The 20,539-nt window shown below is 43.2% G+C and overlaps 2 protein-coding genes across 6 annotated transcripts in view; one reads left to right on the plus strand and one right to left on the minus strand.

The window, feature by feature from the left end:
• LOC135916458 (uncharacterized) overlaps positions 1-20,539 on the minus strand; it is a 152,460-nt gene that overhangs the window by 18,122 nt on the left and 113,799 nt on the right. For 4 of the 5 annotated variants that reach the window (XM_070537166.1, XM_065449820.2, XM_065449819.1 and 1 more), the window contains 4 exons: positions 9,973-10,191; positions 5,413-5,646; positions 1,874-1,924; positions 1,218-1,378 (listed from right to left, as the gene is read on the minus strand). In XM_070537166.1, coding sequence (XP_070393267.1) covers positions 1,218-1,378; positions 1,874-1,924; positions 5,413-5,646; positions 9,973-10,191 — 665 coding nt within the window. Of the gene's footprint in view, positions 1-1,217; positions 1,379-1,873; positions 1,925-5,412; positions 5,647-9,972; positions 10,192-10,797; positions 10,971-20,539 lie in introns of those variants that run through there. The other variant, XM_065449821.2, reaches the window with a different exon arrangement.
• The window catches only part of LOC135916460 (corticotropin-releasing factor-binding protein), a 105,128-nt gene continuing 102,805 nt past the window's right edge, over positions 18,217-20,539 (plus strand). Inside the window, exon 1 of the mRNA XM_065449822.2 lies at positions 18,217-19,248. Within this exon, the coding sequence (XP_065305894.1) occupies positions 19,135-19,248 (114 nt within the window). The 5' untranslated portion in view covers positions 18,217-19,134. The remainder of the gene's footprint in view (positions 19,249-20,539) is intronic.

A 20,539-nucleotide genomic window follows, 5' to 3' on the forward strand; every position in this document is an offset into this window, starting at 1 on the left:
ATAAGCATATTTTTTTTTTTGCAAAGCCAACATTAACACACACACGTTAAACGTTGCCTCAACATTATTCATACCATGCCCCTTCATTTTTTTTCCGAATATTTTAAAAAAATACCTTGTTTAGTTCACTGAGGACACCGTGCAAGCCAACTAAGAACCTCGCATAACCCATGAAAATAGGAGAAAAAAAGAGAGTTCAGTAATTATTTGAGACATTTTTAATCAAGCCTGTAAAATTAAAGTTTCTCCACACATTGCATTAAGAGAGAACGTATATTTAGCAATTATATTGAAAGAAATTATTTACCAACATACTTGAAGCTATTGGCATATATTACGCAGTGTATGGCCCCCATTTTCGCTAAATGTGAAATTGCCGCCATCTTGATCCTTCAAGGGAAGCGGTGAAATTTTGTAAACATTTCCTACAACGCATCTAAGCAGGCCATAAACGATGGTTTAGCTATTTTCATTTCTCCCCCAAATAAACCCCACATTTCGAAATTTGCCTGCAAATCACCTTCAACAGTGCCCCAATTTTCTTAAAACCTCACTTTGTGAGTTATCTATTTTGTATTTATTATATTGTTTTTTAGGAAAATGTGAAAACAGGCTTACGACAGTTTTGAGCGCTTTTAGTCGCTCTATAGACTTCGCTGTAAAAAGCACAGTCAAGCCCAACGCAAATATTTTCTTCTGGTGAAAACATTTTGCTCACAAAAAGTTAAGCATGTGCGAGCTTAAATACTTAACAGATATTCTAAGAACTAGAACTAAGACACAGGAGGAAAAAAAAGGGCAACGATTCGCGCAATGTGGTACCCGGAACAACGACATGTGCAATACTCACGAACAAGCTACCGAAAGCAAAGATTATTTACTCACCAAAATGCTAACCTCAAACGCACCTTTAGAAGAAACCACAATTCAGAACTTCATTGACGATTTCTCGGTATCACGAAGAAAATATACCCGCCTTCGCATTTACTGCTATGCCATTAATTTGGTAACCACTTATTGGACCTATTCTAAGCAGCGCTCTCGTGCACCACTACTTCTGCTTTGAAAATGGGTTAGTCGAATGCTAGTAAAGCTATTTAGGTCAGCTCTTTACTTCGGCGCGCCCACTTCCTGCACTCACATGCATTTGATTTTGAATAAACTTTGATTTTATTTTATTTAAAATATATATATTTTTGCAAAAGCCATTGACCCACCTCAAGGAGATCGTTCCGAAAGGTCGTCCCAATGAAGTCAAAGTTCAGAATATTCATGGTTATGCTCTCATCGCCGAACCAGTCACCATGAAAAATAAAATGCCCTTGCAAAGGTACCTCTAACGTCGAATTTCTTGGAAGCTTCATCGCATCTGATAAACCTGAAAAATTAAGGACGCTTTTAATGGAAGCGATGTGCACTTCACAGCTGTAGCTTAGATCGCAAGAAGTTACAACACGGTAATGAGTGAAAGAATTACTGCTGTGAAGAGAAGCTAGCCGATCGTACCCGCAGCGTGATGTCGATTGCAGGAGTTTTGGTGGTAATTTCCTAGTAGTTGTAGACTACCGAGCAATATTAGTCAAGCTCTGTAGAACATTTACTTTCTATGCCCTCTGCTCTTTGAAAATGAAATCAACCAATTGATTGACGTTAAAAAGCAACAGTGATTGTTACAGACGTCGAATAACAGCAGACAGGATAGACACTTCTAGAAAGAGCTTACATGAAACGGTCACAGACTAGTTGCGTTTACGCGTTTATTCACTCTCATTTACGTACTTACTTTAGTGTAGAACATTTCAATGTGTTGCGGCTACAGCACAAAAGTCATAAGTGAATTAATTATTGTATCTCACCGTAACAGTTTCAATACCTGTTATTCTTGCAGGAGGTCTCTTCAGATCGCGCATAGTCGTATTGTTCACTGTGAAGATCGCAACAAGAATTTTATTAGATGTGCATCGAACACCTTCTGCTACATGCGCACAAAGTGTTTCGTAACACAAATGGGTCAAAAAATACTTAAACAGGCTGCTCTATGGTGCCAACTGCTTGATCAAATGAATAATAAAAAAAAACGGTTGGTTCGACGCACTTGTCGTAAATATTCAGAAATGCTTAGCGGATGCGGTGTGATTCGTGAGGCTGTAACTGCCGAGTTATAGCACAAACGTTTCGCTTGAAGGCTATGCCAACCTACACATGGTGCGTACAATATTTTATTTCCAAATACGCGCTTGAATATATTGAAAATCTAGAAGGCACAGCGCCTACGCAACCGCGGTTGTGCGCGATTGGCTGAAACATCGCCGACGACGCTCTGACATCACGCCGTGAGAATTATTGCCTCTGCCTGTCGCCTATGATAGGCTAGGTTAGGTTAGGTTGGGTATAGGTTAGCGCAAAATGCGTTAGGCGGCGCGGCGTACTGTCGCAGCGGTTGCAAGGGCATCGAGCGTCGCCGGTGGCGTTTCAGCCAATTGCGTTCAACCACGGTTTTTAAGGCCTTCTAGATTTGCAATATGCACTACCGGGAGTCGATGAGGATAGCAATAGGGGCTTGTTGGTACGGCATATCTTATTTTGATATAGCGCAAGCTTGACAAGGACAACAGAAGGCACATCTGACACACACAGCGCTACTTTAAACAACAGATTTATTTCTCATTCTCGTCGCTATATATACACCCTCGACCCATCAAAAATGTTACACGTGGTGTATGACGGGTCGAGGGTGTATATATAGTGACGAGAACGAGAAATAAATCTGTTGTTTAAAGTAGCGCTGTGTGTGTCAGATGTGCCTTCTGTTGTCCTTGTCAAGCTTGCGCTATAACAAAATAAGGCACTACCGGGATCACCCCCCTCCTCCCCCCCCCCCCACACACACACACATACAACACACTTTACTCGACGATGGACCAGCCGAGCAGACGCGTTCGGTTGATTATGGCTTTTTGGTGTAGCACCCGGTTGGTCTATCGGTGGTTCATCAAGCTTTTTCTTGCCGGGAAGGAAGAAAAGTAAAACTTCGTTTTAACAAGGGATCATGCGCTGGCATATGTTTGCAGCAGTAAGAATATTTAGGAGACATTTATTGACCACCTAAGAACAGGGTCAGTCAGCGGATCAACTGTAGAGGTAGCGCAGATGGCTCTATAAGCCGATTCGCTATGCGTATGTGTTGTCCTGTGTTGAGCTATTCGGCAAGACATGGTCAGCAAAAGCGGGAAGGAAAGAAAGCTTTGCTCAAAAATAAAAAAAAAAAACATAAAAAGCGGCCCACCTTTTACAAATCTTCAGCCCGGTTATTATTATTATATATGTCTTAACCAAGAACGTTAAACAACATTACCGGAGTGGCAGCCCCTCGGCTTCTCACCGAAAAAGGTGAAGCCAGGGCTTGCCCTCACTTCACCTCTGAAAGAGAGCCTCCTGGGTCTCACTCTAGGAGAAGCCTTAGGGTATATTGAAAAGGGTAATTGGAATAAATGTTTGTCGTTTAGGCTCTATGTAAAATAAGCTCGGTGATTGGTATCGTTTGATTTCGTACCCACAGGGCCACGAGCCTCAAGGTATACACGCCGGAAGAATGCCGCGGAAGTCCTCGTACCACGTTTTGCAACGATTGTTATCGCGGGCGTGGTTCTGAGCTCCAATTACGTGAAACATATTAAGCCAATAACGTATTTGGAACGCCATAGAGGAACAGCATAAACATGAACCTCACGAAATAAAATACGCATCAAACAGGTACGGGTACGTGGTAAATCGTGGCTGTTGCGTAACTTGCTGATTATTGTCTACCTCTCCCTGAAAGCTGATAGCAGTGTTACACTGCGTGCTCAACATCCCATATTTTTGGGGAAGCAATAAAGTTACCTTACTCTCTTTAATTTGGATTAAAACAAGTAGAGATGGCTTGACGCCATATGGTGGCGATTACTATTTCTTATCACACGGACATAAAAAAAGTTGACAGTCACTTTAGCATGTGCTAAATAAAGATGATGAAGGCTACAGCCCGAGTGCTCACGAGAAATTTAATAAATCACAAGAAATTCTCATTCGAATGCGTTTGTTGTTATTTTCTATTACGTGATTTCTCTCACCAAATGTCGTAGGTTCGAGTGCCTTCATTAACTATTTCATAACTAACGGTACCTTAATTAACGTCGTCTTCATTAACATCAAATATCGTGGGTTTGAGGGCCTTAATTAACTATATCTTGATTAACTGTGCCTAAATAAGTTCGCCTTAATTAACACCAGTGGTCGTCGGTTCGATCATCAATGGTGTGTGTGTGTGTGTGAAAACATTTATTGTAATGAGGTCCGGAGGATCGGCTTCTTAAGCCAAGGCGGGCCGCTCCCACGTTGGCACTGTCAGGCCAAGCCTTTCAGCGACATCATGGGCCCTCTGGACGGCCCTTAGTTGGCCCTGAAACAATGGGCTTTGAATCCTTTTCTCCCACTGTGTCCATTCTTCAACGAGGTTGGGGAGAGTCGCGGGACACCCTGCCAGCATATGTCTGATTCCAATGATGCCATTACAATCATAGCATTCCATCTTAATCTCCCTCTCTGGATACATTTTATTAATGGTGTACGGTGTGGGATATGTACCCGTTTGCAATAAGCGCAGTGAGACTGCTTGAGCCCTGTTCAGTTTTGAATGTGGCAATGGGAATTGCCTGCGTCCTAAATAGTAGTGTTTGGTAATGTCATTGTATGTTATTAAATGATCTCTAGATTCCCTGGCTTGAGGGTGAACGGCTCGGTTGTGACACCATCAATTTTGGTGCCATTGAATTTTGGTTCCACCAAAGGTCGAGGGTTTGAGTGCCTTAATAAGCTTTGCCTTAATTAACACCAATGGTCGTGGGTGGCACCATCAATTTTGGTGCCATGAAGCCGGACGGTGTAACGCCTGACATCGGATTTCGGTCCCATGAGACGTCTAAGGCTTTCGCGCTAATAAAATGAGCAATATCTATATAGTGATGAAAACATCTACAAACTGTCGCTCTAAAATTAATACTTTAATGAAAGGAACAGAAGCAAATTTAGCTACACTTCTATACACTTGTCCTGTTGCAGTTTTATGAAATGATTTGCCGATTACGGGCAAATTCAACACGTTTGCAAGAAGTGTGGGCGCTGCCAACGTGCGCACAACAATGGCTTGCTAAATAAAAGCACGGCATGGTGGAAAAATGAACCACGCAGTTGCAAACTTACGTAGTTTGTGTACGCTGCCACTTAAATGCGCAAAAATGAAAATCAAACGGACAGACAACTTCGCCACACTGCCTGTCACCTACAATTTCTAAAACTATCCTCAAGACAACTTGTATTGCCATTCTAGGAGGGAGTATACGTGGATTTAGGGACACAGGTGGATTTACTTACGAGTCCACGTCACGGTGCCTCTGATCTTGTGGTCGGTTGTGTGCAATCCGCGTATGCGACAAAACTGACCGCGCACAAGGTCGTCTACCCGGGTCTGCACTTTCGCGTAAGACTTCAGCACAAGGAGATCTCGGAGAAAAAAGTAGGTCCTTTCGTCCGGCGCCGATACAAGAGTCAGGAACTCCCTCCGCGTGAAATTCGCCTCGGGGGCGTCCACACACGTTGTGATTCCCTCTGAAATGCAGTAGGCATGGTGCACCCGGTTTAGTTGGAATGAATACACACTTTATGATTGCCTATAAGGACAGACAAAGGATAGAGGGGTGCCTAATGAGTCCTGAAGAGGCTTACCTCCGGTACGCCTGTGTTACTCCGGATAATACGTATGACGAGACAATGAGACAGTGCACATCACCTACACACAACATACAGAAAGCAAACCATGCCACCGTGCATAGAACCCAATTAATGTATCTCACTAAGGACAGCGTCTCTGAGGAAGCCTGAAAGGGAGTGCTCACATTGCACGTGCTGCATAAACATCATTAGTTACTATTGCACTGCCCTTTCTCGTTTGAGCCTATAGTTACCGCGATTTGAAAGGCCGAGGGTGAATGTCTCTAAACCAGCGCTGTTGTGTCTTTCTCTCTCTCTCTTTTTTTTTCTATAAGTGAAGCTATATAGTTCATTTCTGTGCGCATAAAGGTAGGTGGAAGAGTAATTACGTGCCGTTGTGCGTCCGGAAATACTGCGTCACCGGCATTATGAATTCAATGACGGATTATGTCTCTGGTACGCTGATGCGCGCCTTGCGGAGTACTAGGAGTGCAAAAGAGATTAATGAGACACACTGTGCTCATGCAGGCAATGGCAATTATGGTGGGCGCTAAGTGGGACAAAAAAACGACAGTGCGCTCTTTTCACAAAAATAAATATCGGAAAGCAATGGCAGGGCATGACTGAAATTGAGGGGCGCGCAAATGCTTCAAACTTTCTTGTAGCAAGCCGAATATTTTACTATTAAGTCTTAGGGCTGAATGGTCGAAATTTGAAATTCAGAATATTTCTGGATTACCTTGTTTTATTAATTTGCACTGACGTGGGGATAACTGAAAAGAGAGTACTAATTGAGATACTCAAATTCCTTAACGATGTGGCGAAGGATGTGGCGAACGACGAGAGTTGAGGATCAGAAAGTATACATGCACACAACACAGAGCAGAAGCGGATTCATTCGCGAGGCTGCAACCACTGAGCTCTAGCACAAGGCGTGGAAGAATTAACCAACTCGAACTACGTCATAATTTCTGAGAGCGGAGCCAAAGGTGAAAAAAAAAATCGTATTTTCCAAAGCTCCTCAATCGAGTAGCATTAACAAGGAGGCTTACGAACACCCTCCTGTTTAATAGCGGAGAAATCAATCACATGTATTATGACGTTCATCGCATCACTTTGCAGATAGCATTCACACGACAGCGGACAAAAAAGACGTCAACGCGCACGAGCAAGCCCTACTTCTCTCCCCAAAGCGTTGGACCGTTCCGCACATTCACTCGCGAAAATTTAGCTAACAAGGCGAGATAACGAGTTGGTAGCGAAAGTTTCAACGACCGACTCGCACCGAACTGAAGATTGTTGTTGCGCAACCAAGGCATTTCGGGATCACATGTCTCGGTATTTCTTTCTGAAAATCTCTAAGCTGATTTGGGGCTTTCCCGCGTACTGCGAATATCATCACGCGGATCGTGTGAGCGCAGCAGAAACGTGTGACGTATGGTGAGGTATGGTAGCGACGCACAATCCGCAACCTCAAGTCGTGATCAATTGGCTCCGTTGCGTTCATACAGCTTTAGCGGCGTATGAACCCACTGCTCTTATATATAGCTTGTTTCGCCACCCCTACTTCCGCAATAAACAATAAATACACTTAATTTTAGTTAAAGCAAGGTAAGCTGCCGTGGGAAATTGAGCGATTGCCTTACGCAAGTCGATCTGCGTCAGGGGATAGAGCGGCATATTGCACGACTCAGATGTCACCAATTATCGGGGTGATGTTACTCCCCTACCCGATAATGCCAAAATAGCACGCTATAGTTTCCTTTCTTTGTCGTGGTAAGCTGCTGCTTTTCAGGCCGCATGTTTTCGTTCTATACCACGCCGTAACAGGTCTGCATACGGCACTGCTAAGTTCGTACATCAGTGCATCGCACCGCGATTTTTTTATCAGTTTATATTTCTACGCCTAATTAGGATCTGACTTTCATTCGCTCGCTGGCTATGAGTTAGTCAGGCCAATATATGCCAGACGTTTTATTTGATTGGGAAAGAATTTTCAAAAATCACCCGTGACATGTAGCACAAGTCTACTTCTTTAGCTGAATCACTCTCAAAGGCACACATTATTGGCACAAAAAATGAAAGTGAATGCTCCAAAAATTGACACTTTTTTGCTAATTCACTTTTACACTAACTACTTTATGAAGGATATTGCGAATTAAAGATTGCAGCAAGCAACATTCAATGAGATATCCACTTGGAAACAATTCTGAGGATGACATCAGTTTCGAGATATGCCCTCCTATCTAGTTAGCGATTTGATGTACTGCGAAGATCGCTGACAGAAATCTTGTCGAAAGTTGTCGTTGCACCACTGACTGAAACGGTTCTATTGGGACCTTCGCCTGATCCTCGTCATCAGCCTGATAGCCTGAAGGCTCTCAACAAACCCTCGCAAGAGAGCGGACTGGACGAGAGACCTTGAGAGTCTTGGACCGTGCAAGTTTTTCAGCGTCATCTTCATCCTCATAATCAACGTCTTCCCTGCTCTTTCTTTTTACACCCATTCCCTTTCCCCCAACGACAAGTAGCAGGTGAGAACATTGATTCAGGCCGACCTCTCGGCCTTTCTCTCATAATATACATCTCTCATAGTTAACGACTAAATGAGTTAGGCTAACCTTTGAGTTCCAAGGCATAGAAAGGCGTTTTGTTGAAAAAGTAACTGGAACGGCGGTATATTGTTGCGCAAGTACGACTGCGCCTATCTCTAAACTGGTGCCACTTCCAAAATTGGTTACAAGTGGATGCGCCTTGTAACATCGCTATCAACTCGTGTATTGTGATATGCGCGCTAATTAATTAGTTGAAGTTTACTAAATATTTTTTAATTATTCAGTCGTAAATATTCATTACTAATGTAAGCAATGCAAATATGTTCTAGTATTCCAGCTCAACAAGTACGTTTGTGCTAAATGTCAGAGGCGTTCTTTAAATTCTCTTAACGTCAAAATAAAACACCCGGTATAATTGTGCAAGCGCATGTGTGTACGTTTGCCAAAATATGCTTGAGATTTGCGGGGCATTAAAAAAAACGATTGTTCTTTTTTTTGTATATCAAAGCGTTGGCGAGACTTCTAAATGTTGCGCAAGGAGCCATCAGCTTCTAACATCGCTGAAATAACATGCTTTCCAGCTTGCGCGCAATCAATCAATCAATCAATCAATCAATCAATCAATCAATCAATCAATCAATCAATCAATCAATCAATCAATCAATCAATCAATCAATCAATCAATCAATCAATCAATCAATCAATCAATCAATAATATTTGGGGTTTTACGTTCCAAAACCACTTTCTGATTATGAGGCACGCCGTAGTGGAGGACTCCGGAAATTTTGGCCACCTGGGGTTCTTTAACGTGCCCCTAAATCTAAGCACACGGGTGTCTTCGCATTTCGCCCCCATCGAAATGCGGCCGCCGTGGCCGGGAATCGATCCCGCGACCTCGTGCTCAGCAGCCCAACACCATAGCCACTCAGCAACCACGGCGGGTAATCAATCAATCAATCAATCAATCAATCAATCAATCAATCAATCAATCAATCAATCAATCAATCAATCAATCAATCAATCAATCAATCAATCAATCAATCAATCAATCAACTATTCAATTAATCAAGCAACTATTCAAGCAATTAATTAATGAATTAACACTATACTTAAAGTGCAAATTAATCTATGTATTTATTAATTGATTAGGTAATTAAATAATTACTTAATAATTAAGTAATTAATTAATTAATTAATTAATTAATTAATTAATTAATTAATTAATTAATTAATTAAGTGCTACTATCCTGCAAGTGCTAATTAATCAATTAGTTAATTAATTACTTAATCGTCTAATTAACGTACATAAATACACCTTAGAAGAAAATAAGCCGCATTGAAAAATAATAAAAGCACGCGTAATTATGCAAGCATTCCTGCGAGCTTGTTTCTACCACGTCCACTGGACATAATTCTGAGTGAGCTTGCGCTGCGCCTTCCAGTGCTTCCGTCGCTCATTTGTAATGGAGTGAAAAGAATAAGGGGATAAATCTGACTTCATTGTCTGTTTTCTTGTCATATTTAGTTAGGCACATTTAATAGCTAAACTGTTTAGCCCCACCGACAATGACCTCGAAGTAAGACAATCTGTAATTGCTTGCACCGCGCGGCTTCTATAAAGACAACTAAATATCAAACGCTGTAGATTGATGAGAAATCGCGTCTCACCGTAAGTGCGTATCAGGTAGTTGCGCTTAGTGCGAAAGTCTTGAATGTAGGTCATGACGTCCCCATTCTTCACCACTCTAAAGGCCGCTCTCTTCTCAGTGCTGTCGTACACTTCTTCAAAAACTGAGAATTCGGAGCTTCTGTGTATCCCGTTCACTACGAAATTTGTTCGCTGAAATTCGCCGGAAGCAGCGAAAGAGCCGCTGTAGTATGGTATGCCTGAAAAAAAAGAACGTAGTTTGTTAACAAGATCACTGAATAGTTTAATGAATTGCTGTTTGTCCAAGATTATGATTACGCACAGAAAACGCTAAATTAACGGACGGTGCGGTGTTCGTTCCGTTTGTCCTTTGGTACATGCCGTAACTTGGTGTAACTATAACATGTAGCAGCCAGTTAAAACTTGCACTCCAGTACGGAATAGTAAGTCATGATAGGTAAATAACCAAAATAAAAATTGGGTCTAGCAAATGCTTCTGATCGGCGGTTATTGAGGAAGTCGGGCGACACATCAACATTTGCTGAGTTAGATCCCCTCTAGGTACAAGTTAAAAGAACTCACTCTGGAGCTTCGCAGGTGAAGCCCGATTTCCATTCCGTTTATCAGCTTCCCCAAACCGCGCTTGAGCCATACTTCAATACGTTATCGTTCTCTCTGAGACAAGCCCAAAAGAAACAATTAACTCGAATCCGTTCATTACGACGACTTTTATAGTTCAATTGATTCTTTAGGTTGTTAAACATTACGAATCAGTCACTGAACTTTCATAAGACATTTACCACAAAATCTTACCAACTTTTCATGTTTAGAACGAGATATCTTACCTTGGACGTAAGTAAATGTTGCATGAAGAACGGTGAGAAGAAAACAACAAACGCGGGACATAGTTTCGAAAAATTAAAATCTGGGCGGAATTGTGATGAGTACGTTACTAAGAGCGGCGCGTATAATTCTGTCTGCTTAATAGCTTTGACAGCAATGAAAGCAACAACTGTCATTTGGAGCCGTCGATTGTACTGAAGCAGCTTTGTGATACCACAATATCTCCCACCGTGACGAAGATAAAGCTTATCACAAAGCCCAGCCATGGCAGGGGTATTGCGGTATAGCTCTCTTGGAGCCGTCCCAATATATATTGGAAGGGTCTGATCATTCATTGTGCAAATTGCCGCAGAGTCTTATCTTCTGATAACACGAACCGCACATGTAGGCGCCGGCAAGCTTGCGCGGCAGCAAATGCCAGAGATAAGCTAGTGAGGAACTTGGGGTGTCTGGGTAGCCTGTGACTTGGCCTCTTAGAACATAGCAAGGGTCTAATTTTTTTATTGGGACCCTAATACACAGAATAAATAAATAAATAAATAAATAAATAAATAAATAAATAAATAAATAAATAAATAAATAAATAAATAAATAAATAAAAGGATCCTCTGCGGTAGCTGCGGTGTTAGCGGCGGCATCCGCATTTCAATAGCGCATAAATAAAAAAAAAAAACGCTCGTGTACTTAGATTTAGGTGCGCATTAAAGAACCCTTGGTGATCAAAACCAATCGGGAGTCTCCAAGTACTGAGTTTCTCATAATCTTATTGTGCTGTTGCCACGTAAAGCTCCAGAAGCTTTCTTTTTCAATCAGTCAATCAATAAACAAATAAATCCTGCCCAGTTTTAGACGTAGCGACATCGAACGCTCCAGAACATCTATCTGTTCACGAAAGGCAACTAAAACTGTTTTCTTGGACAAATTCTAGAAAAACAAACTGTAGAGCATCCGCTTTCACTAATAACAAAGCGGAACTTCTTACGACGGCATAACAACGCGGCCATCAGAAAGCATAAAATGAGCATGTCGACGCTATAGGAATGTGTCATTGAAAATAATTTGCAAACGCGTTCCATGTGTTCGCCACATAACAATTATTTTTCGTTCAACTTTAAAAGAATTATATTGGATCTGGCACCAAATACCACGTGAAAAACCGCAGTGGAACTGCTTCAAAACTATTTAAGTTGATGTATTTCGCTAGAATAGCCGCTCGGGCTTGTTGGTTTTCCATCCTGGTGTTAACAGCGCAAAACGCAAAGCGCAAAACACAAGACGAGGTGGCGTCGATCGTCTTCTTGTCCTGTGTCCCGTCTACGTTTTGCGCTGTTAACATCGGGAGGGTATGTAAGTTGAGTCATTGAGGAAAAAGTAGAAAATGAGCTAGCTGACGCACCGATTTCAGCTTTGTAACAAGTGCGTTTTACTATACCGCTATGTAGCTCCCCAAAATATTCTGAATCTCTGACCGCTTGCGTTTACTCCCTTCAACACGTTGTACCTATCCTTTGTCCCTTCGTAACCTATCTTTGTTGTTCCGTGCCTCCCTCTGTTTGCGCCGTAACGCAAAGTGTTGTCGCCCGGGTGTCTTGTAAACGTTTCTTTTGACAATGTGAAACAGAACTTCGCCATTGACACACATTCGGATTCTCGCAATCCTTTAGATAAATAGAATGGAATTTCCAGGAGGCGTGCTAAAAAAGAGTACTAAGCGCCAACCTTCTGTGTTCACCTGCTCTATTTGCGAACAGAAACTACCTCAAGCTCTTGTGCCATACGAGTGTTGAGGCGGCATTACGAGTCTTCAGAAAACGGAAGAAGAGAGAAGAAGAGAAAATAATGCAGAGAAAGGCAGGGAGGTTAACCAGAAGTAGTTCCTGTTGGCTACCCTGCGCAGGGGGAAGGGTTAAGAGGGATAAAAAGAGAAAGGGGGAGTAGAAGGAAGAGCAGAAGGGGGAGATAGAATGAAAGGGAGACAGGCACGAGCTAAGCAGAAAACGGTTTACGTCATAAGGACATGAGCGCAATCGGCGTTATGGGCGTCTTGCCATGCGAAAATATTTGTCTTTATGGCCTACATCTCCGAGGGAAAGACAAGAATTAGGGGCCTCTTCATAATATGGATTTATTATTTTGGCGATATTTAGCAGTTTGTATTAGCGGTGTCGTCCTTCTGCCGAACGTTTCGGGTGCATTATGAATAGGGGGAACATGGAGGAACATATATATGAAACTGCCACAGGGCTGTTTTCCCTTACATACGCGTTACCATATTTTGACTTGCCTTGCCTTTCCCTCCGTTATCTTCACTGATCATTCCAATCCATTTTCCTTTCCAAAGCTCTATTGTAATTAAAAAAGTTCGATTTCCAACAGTGTAAAGCAGCGAGTAAAAGTTTTACATTGGCGGAAATTTTGACTCAGGTTGTCTTCTATGCCTCCGCGCAATTCAGTTCCGTCTTTGAACGAAGATTATTCAATAGATGGCTCGTAAACTATTAAAAAAGATATGTGAAATGTTTCCCCGATGCTGATGACAAAGTCCCTGACCGATATAACCACAAGAGCGGCTAGGCTGGGCCTTTCTTCCGTTACACAGTTACACCCACTACTCCTCTTTACTTGCGCTCTAGCAACATCAGACGTGTCGTAATCTATTATGTAACACATACTCATACTCACAACAGTGCGGCGGCAACGGCAGTTTCTTGGTTACTTGTTTTTATTCGTGTACATAAATAATTTACGTGACGACGCTTCTTACAAGACTCTTTACGACTTCTCTGGGACGAGCCTCCCGCAGCAAAGTCGTTACAACTTGAGGCACGCTGGTCGCTCCCGTGCAGTTGTTGGAGTTAGTCGAGTAACTTGTCACTAAATAAACGACAGCCTGCAAATAAGGCGGGATATATACAATCGGGCCTGAAAGTGCCTTCCTTTGCTTGTGTTCGGTGAGTAGCGAAACTGACATTTCCGAGGCCAAAAACGGCAAAGATTGTTCGCTTTAGGTTAATGGGGTTTAATGGCGCAAAAGCGGCTAAGGCTATGCTGCGCCAAACACGAGGGGCAAAGATAGCGTCGGGACAGCTCACAGTTGAAAATCTTCGTTACTGAATTTACAGTACTAAGCCCGAAGGTTAGAAAGAGCGCAGAGAAAAAGAAATTCGCCCTGCGGCTTTGCATCCCACGATGCTGACCAAGCACGGTTGTCTTTGCACCGAGCACACACGAGTTATAGTAACCATAATCGACGGTAACATGATTGCCAGTAAGTGGTAAGATAACCACCTCGTGGGCACAGGAATAATTTCGCGCAGCGCCGAGATGTGTTGCAAGTCTGCACCGCGTCTCGCATCATCCGTCGATGTGCATTCTTGCCTGTGGCACGAATATAGTTCCTTTTTTTTTTTGAGAAACGCTCCGCTCATTTCCCGCTTGCCATATGCCCTGGTTGGACGTCGAACGTTGTAACAGCAATATTTTGTTTGATGTCAGCCACTAGGAGTTGCCGATATCTGCAATAGCTTTTTTCTTTATTAAAAGACATAGAAACTACAAGGAAAAGGGAGGGAGTTTAATCATCATATACTCTTTATGTGCAAAGAAAAGAGAGAAAAACAAACTTTATTTGGACAAGAAAAAGGCAACAATATTCCTTTGAGCCTCCTAGAGGTACCCAAGAAAGGAGAGAAATAGCAAGCAAAAATCGATGAAACAGGCGTCACGAAATTTTTTACGAGCGCATGAAACAGTCGAAAAAAGTTTACCAGTGAATACTGGAGTATAACTTCGTAAAGCGCGGCTAAATGAGATTGGAGGGAAGCTCGTACCGACCGCTGCATTAGAACTGCTCTCATTAGACACGTGATAAAAAACGCTCATTGTTGTGTGTGGCGCCAGGTACGCCTGTTTTCGGACGGGTTTAATGAACAAAAAAAAACGTTCTGAACAGAAATTAAAATATGCAGCGAGGGCTTTGGCGGAGTTCACAAATGTTTACCGATATTGCTGGGGGACGCATCCTTGCAAACAATGCCATAACACTCTCGTAAACTGTCGTCACAGAAACCATCGTACACCATTGTATAGATAAGCTATTTGAGTGGCAGTGAGCGCAGATGGTTTGTTCGCCACAAAAAAAGCCTAGGCATACGCATTTATTCACATCTCAAATTTTGGGGTGCGTGCATGCGTGTGTGGGTGCGGGCGTGTTGGCCTGGTGTGTTTTGTACCGCAAGACGGGTCTACACTATTGGCCCGCATTTTTGTGTACATCCATTGCGAATTATTTATTAACTTCGGGAGGACCACCAAAAACAACGAGAATTACAAATAATTATCGGTACAAATCGGAATGTGAGATTGCGCAACAATTTTTTTTCCAGCGCCATTTACCGTGTCTGCTCCTTGTATAGGCCGCGTCGTGTTTTGCAAACCTCGGCAGTGCTGTAGTGCGCGCTAATTTGCATTATCGTCTCTGTCAGTTTGCGTCGCAAATTGATTGACCCTGCCACTCAGGTGACAGCATTAATTACCCAGGCTATGCAAGGTCGCGGGTCTCTTTTCGAATACTTTTGTTCACCCTGAAGTGGTATGCAAGATGGCGTAGATCGGGTGTTTCACAATGAATTATTGCCTTCTCCTTGCAGATGTTTTCAGAGAAGCATTTTGCAACTATCTGAGATCCAGAAAAAAAAAGGCAACGCGAATTCTTGCGACGTTATTCAAACTAAGTAAAACCTAGCCAATGTGCATTCTTTAGTCGGCGCTTACGTCGCAGCGTAGTTGGAGGCTGTGATATTGCAGACATGCAAGGAGACAATCGTGCCACGTATAGAGGAAAACACGGGGCCTATGCAGTGCCTGTCTTTTTTTTAAATAGGGAAGAAAAATCAAGCGAAAGTCGTAGTGTAAACAAATGTAGAGACGACCACACGACCCAAAACGTCGTCTCGTAGTCTCTGCGTCTTTGCGTACTGTGTCTTCCTACAGATTCCTTCCAATTAATTTATGCGTAAGCTTTACAACTTTACATCAAGATTTAAAACGAAACCCATGGTTGAGATTTTGTGAGCCAAAGTTAACGTTGTCGCGCATCATATATGATATATATCATGTATGATAGAACGTATTGTGAAGTTACACAAAGACGTTTGAATTGTATCAGACTTCCAAAAATATCAAAACTATTTAAAAATTACAAAGATTGCTTTAAAAACAGTTTCGCAATCACCCCTAGTGCTAGCTTTATTTTTTATATAAACTACAAATTTCGTGACTTCATGCTTAATTAACTAATCGATAGCTTAAATATCTATGCTGAATAATCTTATACAAACCTTCGTCTCCCGTTAATTTCTGCTTCGTTTAGTTAGTCTTTAGGTGCTAGACGCAAGCCGAAAAAAAGGGTTCCTTCCTTTTCCTCTGCGAATTATCTTTTGCTGCTGTTGCTCTTATATTATATTATTATATTATTATATTATATTATTATTATATTAGAAGAGTAGGCAGGCGTTGTGCCCCTTCCGGTGGCAGTTGCCAGCCTGCTCGTTGCTTTCCATTTCCTGTAAGCTGTGTATATGTGTTCAAAACTAATAATAATAATAATAACAATTATTATTATTATTATTATTGTTGTTATTATTATTATTATTATTGTTGTTATTATATCTTGAAACACGGTAGGACCCGCGCCGTATTTATCTGAAGTGTTCCTGTAATTTTTTTTAGCCTATTAGTCACCCATAATGACTCTAGGAAACTGCATAGCCGGCAGAAACACATTTTGCTACCAGCTTTGTTCGCAAAAAAAAAAACACCTGCTCTTCTCCCACACCACAAAACAAGCCATGATTGCATGTTGTAACATATTATTCCGATAGCAATCATATGGACACTCCAGACGAATTATCGCCGACGTCGACCTGATGTTCTGTATTAATTGCAAGCGCGATAAGCATAAGTGGCTCGCTTGACGTACGCTAAAACGCTCGAGGGTGATCCGAGAAAGATAGGGCTTAAGAGGAAGCTTTAGCTGGGGCCCAACTCCGACGCGGCCTATTCAAATATTTGTAAAACACAAAAAAACACTTTTATGACATAACCCCTGGGCCGATTTTAATGAAATTTATTGCATTCGAGAGAGAAAGTTAAATTCTGGTGAGTGCTGCATGTGGATTTTCGATTTAGCGTTTTGCTTTTGTTACAAGAACTTTCAAAAATTTGAATGTACGACGAAAATATAGAAGCACCAAGTTTACATATCAATAACTATGTATCAAGAGCAGATATCGCAATTCTGTAAGCGGCAACTATCAGATCATTCAAAGCGGACAAATTCGATATGGCAATTTATATCTTTCGCGAATTCTTTACGTTCTGTACAAGGGTTCTGCAAAAATTGTATTTCCATATTACTAAACTTTTTTTTTAGATTCATGTGGGACATATCAATTTTGTCCGCTTTAGATGTAATTCACTGAATTGCGATGTAATTTTTCATTGCTGAGTGACGGAGTTCTAAACTTGATAGTTTCGTTCTCAGAAAATTTGCATTCTTTGTCAATTTATAATAAAAGATTGACAACCTAAATCAAGAATTCGAAACGAACACTCACTAGATGTTAAGTTTTTCTTTTGAATGCAACAAACTTCATCAAATTTGGTGCAGTGGTTGTGGAGAAGAACGAGTTCTCCTTTTACATGCATTTAGATTTACATGTTTAGTTTTATGTTCACTGCAATATATACAGCCGATAAAACTCAGAACCTTACTTCGCGTAAGTGTTTAATGCTTTGCTGACGCTATCAATGCTTCGGATTTAGGTCGAAACGTCATCTTTTGTTACTCCGTGATTGCTGCTTGCGTCGCTGGATCACCAGGATATGTTTTCCGATGATAATGTCATAGTAGGCTAATAAACCGTTAACGAACGTCCTGGTTTTATTTTGTGCGCTGATATGGGGCGTAGAAATTGTAAAAATACTCTGTTTATTTACTAATTTCTCACGTGTTGTAGGACGACCAGCCGCACCCCCCTCCCCCATACATCGTTTACAGAAAAACAAACTCAAAAATTATTTCCAGTGCTGCAGTTGCTTTACGTATCACTGCGAGAGGACATAGATTCAAGGTAAATATGTAACGTTTTCTTTCTTTATCGTTTATATTGTTCTAGACGACATTGTTAAACGTATATCATTTTATGATAGACTATGCGGTGAGGAATGAATCAAGTGCACACGCAAGAGTGTAACAAATGTTCTGTGCGCATGCGCAAATTTCGGATAAGCCCACCGTAGCCCCACTATCATTCTGTAACGAAAGCCTCTTGCGCGAACTATCCTCAAAATTTTAAGAAACTAGTGTGAAGACAGTGCGCACGACGGTTGAACTTTAAAGCTCAAGGCAATCACTAACGTCTCATCGCAAGTTCCACTCCTCAGAAGTTGAACGATTCCCCGATTTACGTACGCAAACACTTCCGTCAGCAATGCCAAGCAACCACCGTCTTCCTCGCGAGCAGCCCCAGCGAGCGTCTCGGGACCTTGCGTGGGCGGGAAGGGACGAACCGGAGGAACGGCGAGGCGGTGCAGACGGTGACGCCACCTGGCGGGACGCATAAAAGGCGCCGTTCCACGCGTCCCGACCGCCAGAGTTGTGCAGATAACTCTGTCGCCTAGTGACCGGGCCCGCATCCACCGGACGGTCACACCAGGGTGCCGCTTAGAGCAAAGGATACGATATTACGGAGGAGCGAGAACAACGGGCGCCCCGCTTACCGCGTCAACGACATCAAGACGCGGCCCAACCGGGGCGAGTTCCCGAACTTCGGTATCCCGAACTTTTCCCGCCCATCCCAGTGTCCCGTGAAAGGTGCAGGACTTGAACGGGAACAGCGGAAGCCGCATCGCCTCACTCCTCGACCAAACACGTGCACAGGAGAGAGGGACCTGCCGACGGCTTCCCGGACGGACTAACCAATAATACTCCGCAGGGAGGAACTCACCGCGTGGCTTAAAACGGAAGCCGGAGCTCCGGGCCCACCCGACGCGGGGCTCAGCTCCCACCAACTTTCGGGAAGCGGCGGCTGAGAGGAAGCCGCCGGGAGCATACTTTCCCGCCGATCAGCTGCCGCCCCTGCTCCGGCGAGGGGAGTGCGCGCGCTCTTTCCCGCCAGTTTTGGGGAGCGACCGCCGCATCCCGCTCAGGGCGCACCGGACGCCGCCGAGGGAGGGGCCGCCGCGCACACAAACGGAACGCGGCCGCGGGTCCCGGCGGCAGGCCAGCGTCAGACGCCGAGGCAGCGCCGCGAGGAGCGCACGAAAAGGGGAGCGCAATGCTGGCGGCGGCGCGAGCCATGTCCCTGGTGCGTGTCGGGCTCCTGCTACTCTGGTGCGTCGCCGTGATGCACACCACCGGCGTCACCGTCGCTACACCCATCGTGGGAAAGGTATGCCTTTGGCGTCACCACCCTCCCGTTCGGCGATTCACGTGCGCGGAACAAAAAAAAGCACGGCGCGGGAAGGTATTTTCCCAATTCGGGAGACGAAAAGTTGCGCCCGGTGATCGCCGCAAAAGTTGGAATCACTCCGGCCTGTTGCGCCGTCTGCTTAACTACAGAAGCACACAGCTTCTTTTTTTTTTCCTTTTGCGTTGCCGCGCAGTGCATGACTTTTTGTTTACGCCTTCTAAAATTTTTATCTCGTCGTTCTTCTTGTGTGAGTGCGGAAAACGCTGTGATAAACTGCAGGCAGTGCCATTCATTATGCCGTCTTCAGCTTTATTTTACAACCATAAAACTGTCTCCTCGTCGTGCATTGTGGCTAAGTTCGGGCTCGTGCCCGGTTTTTCTCACGCCGAGTTTCTTCGCTCCCGTCTCGCGCGGGACGTTCTCCTTAACTTCGGGGAAACAGAACTTGCGGCGGTCGCTGAAGGCGCAAAGCTTCTCTCGTGTTTCAGTGCTTCATCATTTTTCTTTTAAAGTTTCGTTAGCGCTAAGTTTTATAGTGCACGTGGAAGTTTTCCTTAAATTTACTATCCCCTGTTTCCTGTTTTGCCTAACTGCTTTTTCACATGAACAGAAATAATTCTCCTAAACTTTGTGTACTAATGTCTCGGCAGTTGCCGGAACACTAGTTGGTCGTAAAGTGCTGCAACTCAACGTAAAGAGTTGACATCATCGTCACATCACCGAACGTTGGGAGAAAATGGCCTCACAAGACGAACGAGCTACTTTTCTTTTTAGCTCAATTTGTTTATCGTAAAGCTGATCTCGCGAAACCTTAAAAAATGGCGGGAATCTCATGTGAGCAGCAACTGGCATTTATAGCCGTAATAAAGGCTGTGCCTTTTCTTCTCCTGTAAGGACTTAGCTTTTACTCTCTTCTTTTTGCAAACTTCTCTCATCCGACTGAGTAAATGGAGGAAGAAGCTACTTGGGATTTTCTGCTGTGGAGCACAACACTGCACTTACGGCGAATTTGATAGAGCGGATATTTAACTTTACAGAACAGAGCCGTCCTTGCCGCCTCTCCATTCAGAACCCATCCCTCCCCGACTTCCCTCTTTCATACTAATATGTTCACTATTGATGTTGCTCGAGATTTTTTCCAACTTCAAGAAATAAGGTTTGCATTGCACAAAAGATAAAAAAGAAAGGTGTGAAACCTGTAAACTGCTCGCATTCATTTCTGCCAATGTCAGACAGCTAATCAAAAGGGCAGGTTACTGGCGATTGCTTC

Source organism: Dermacentor albipictus, chromosome 4 (genome assembly GCF_038994185.2).
Source record: "Dermacentor albipictus isolate Rhodes 1998 colony chromosome 4, USDA_Dalb.pri_finalv2, whole genome shotgun sequence".
NCBI classification, from domain to species: domain Eukaryota; kingdom Metazoa; phylum Arthropoda; class Arachnida; order Ixodida; family Ixodidae; genus Dermacentor; species Dermacentor albipictus.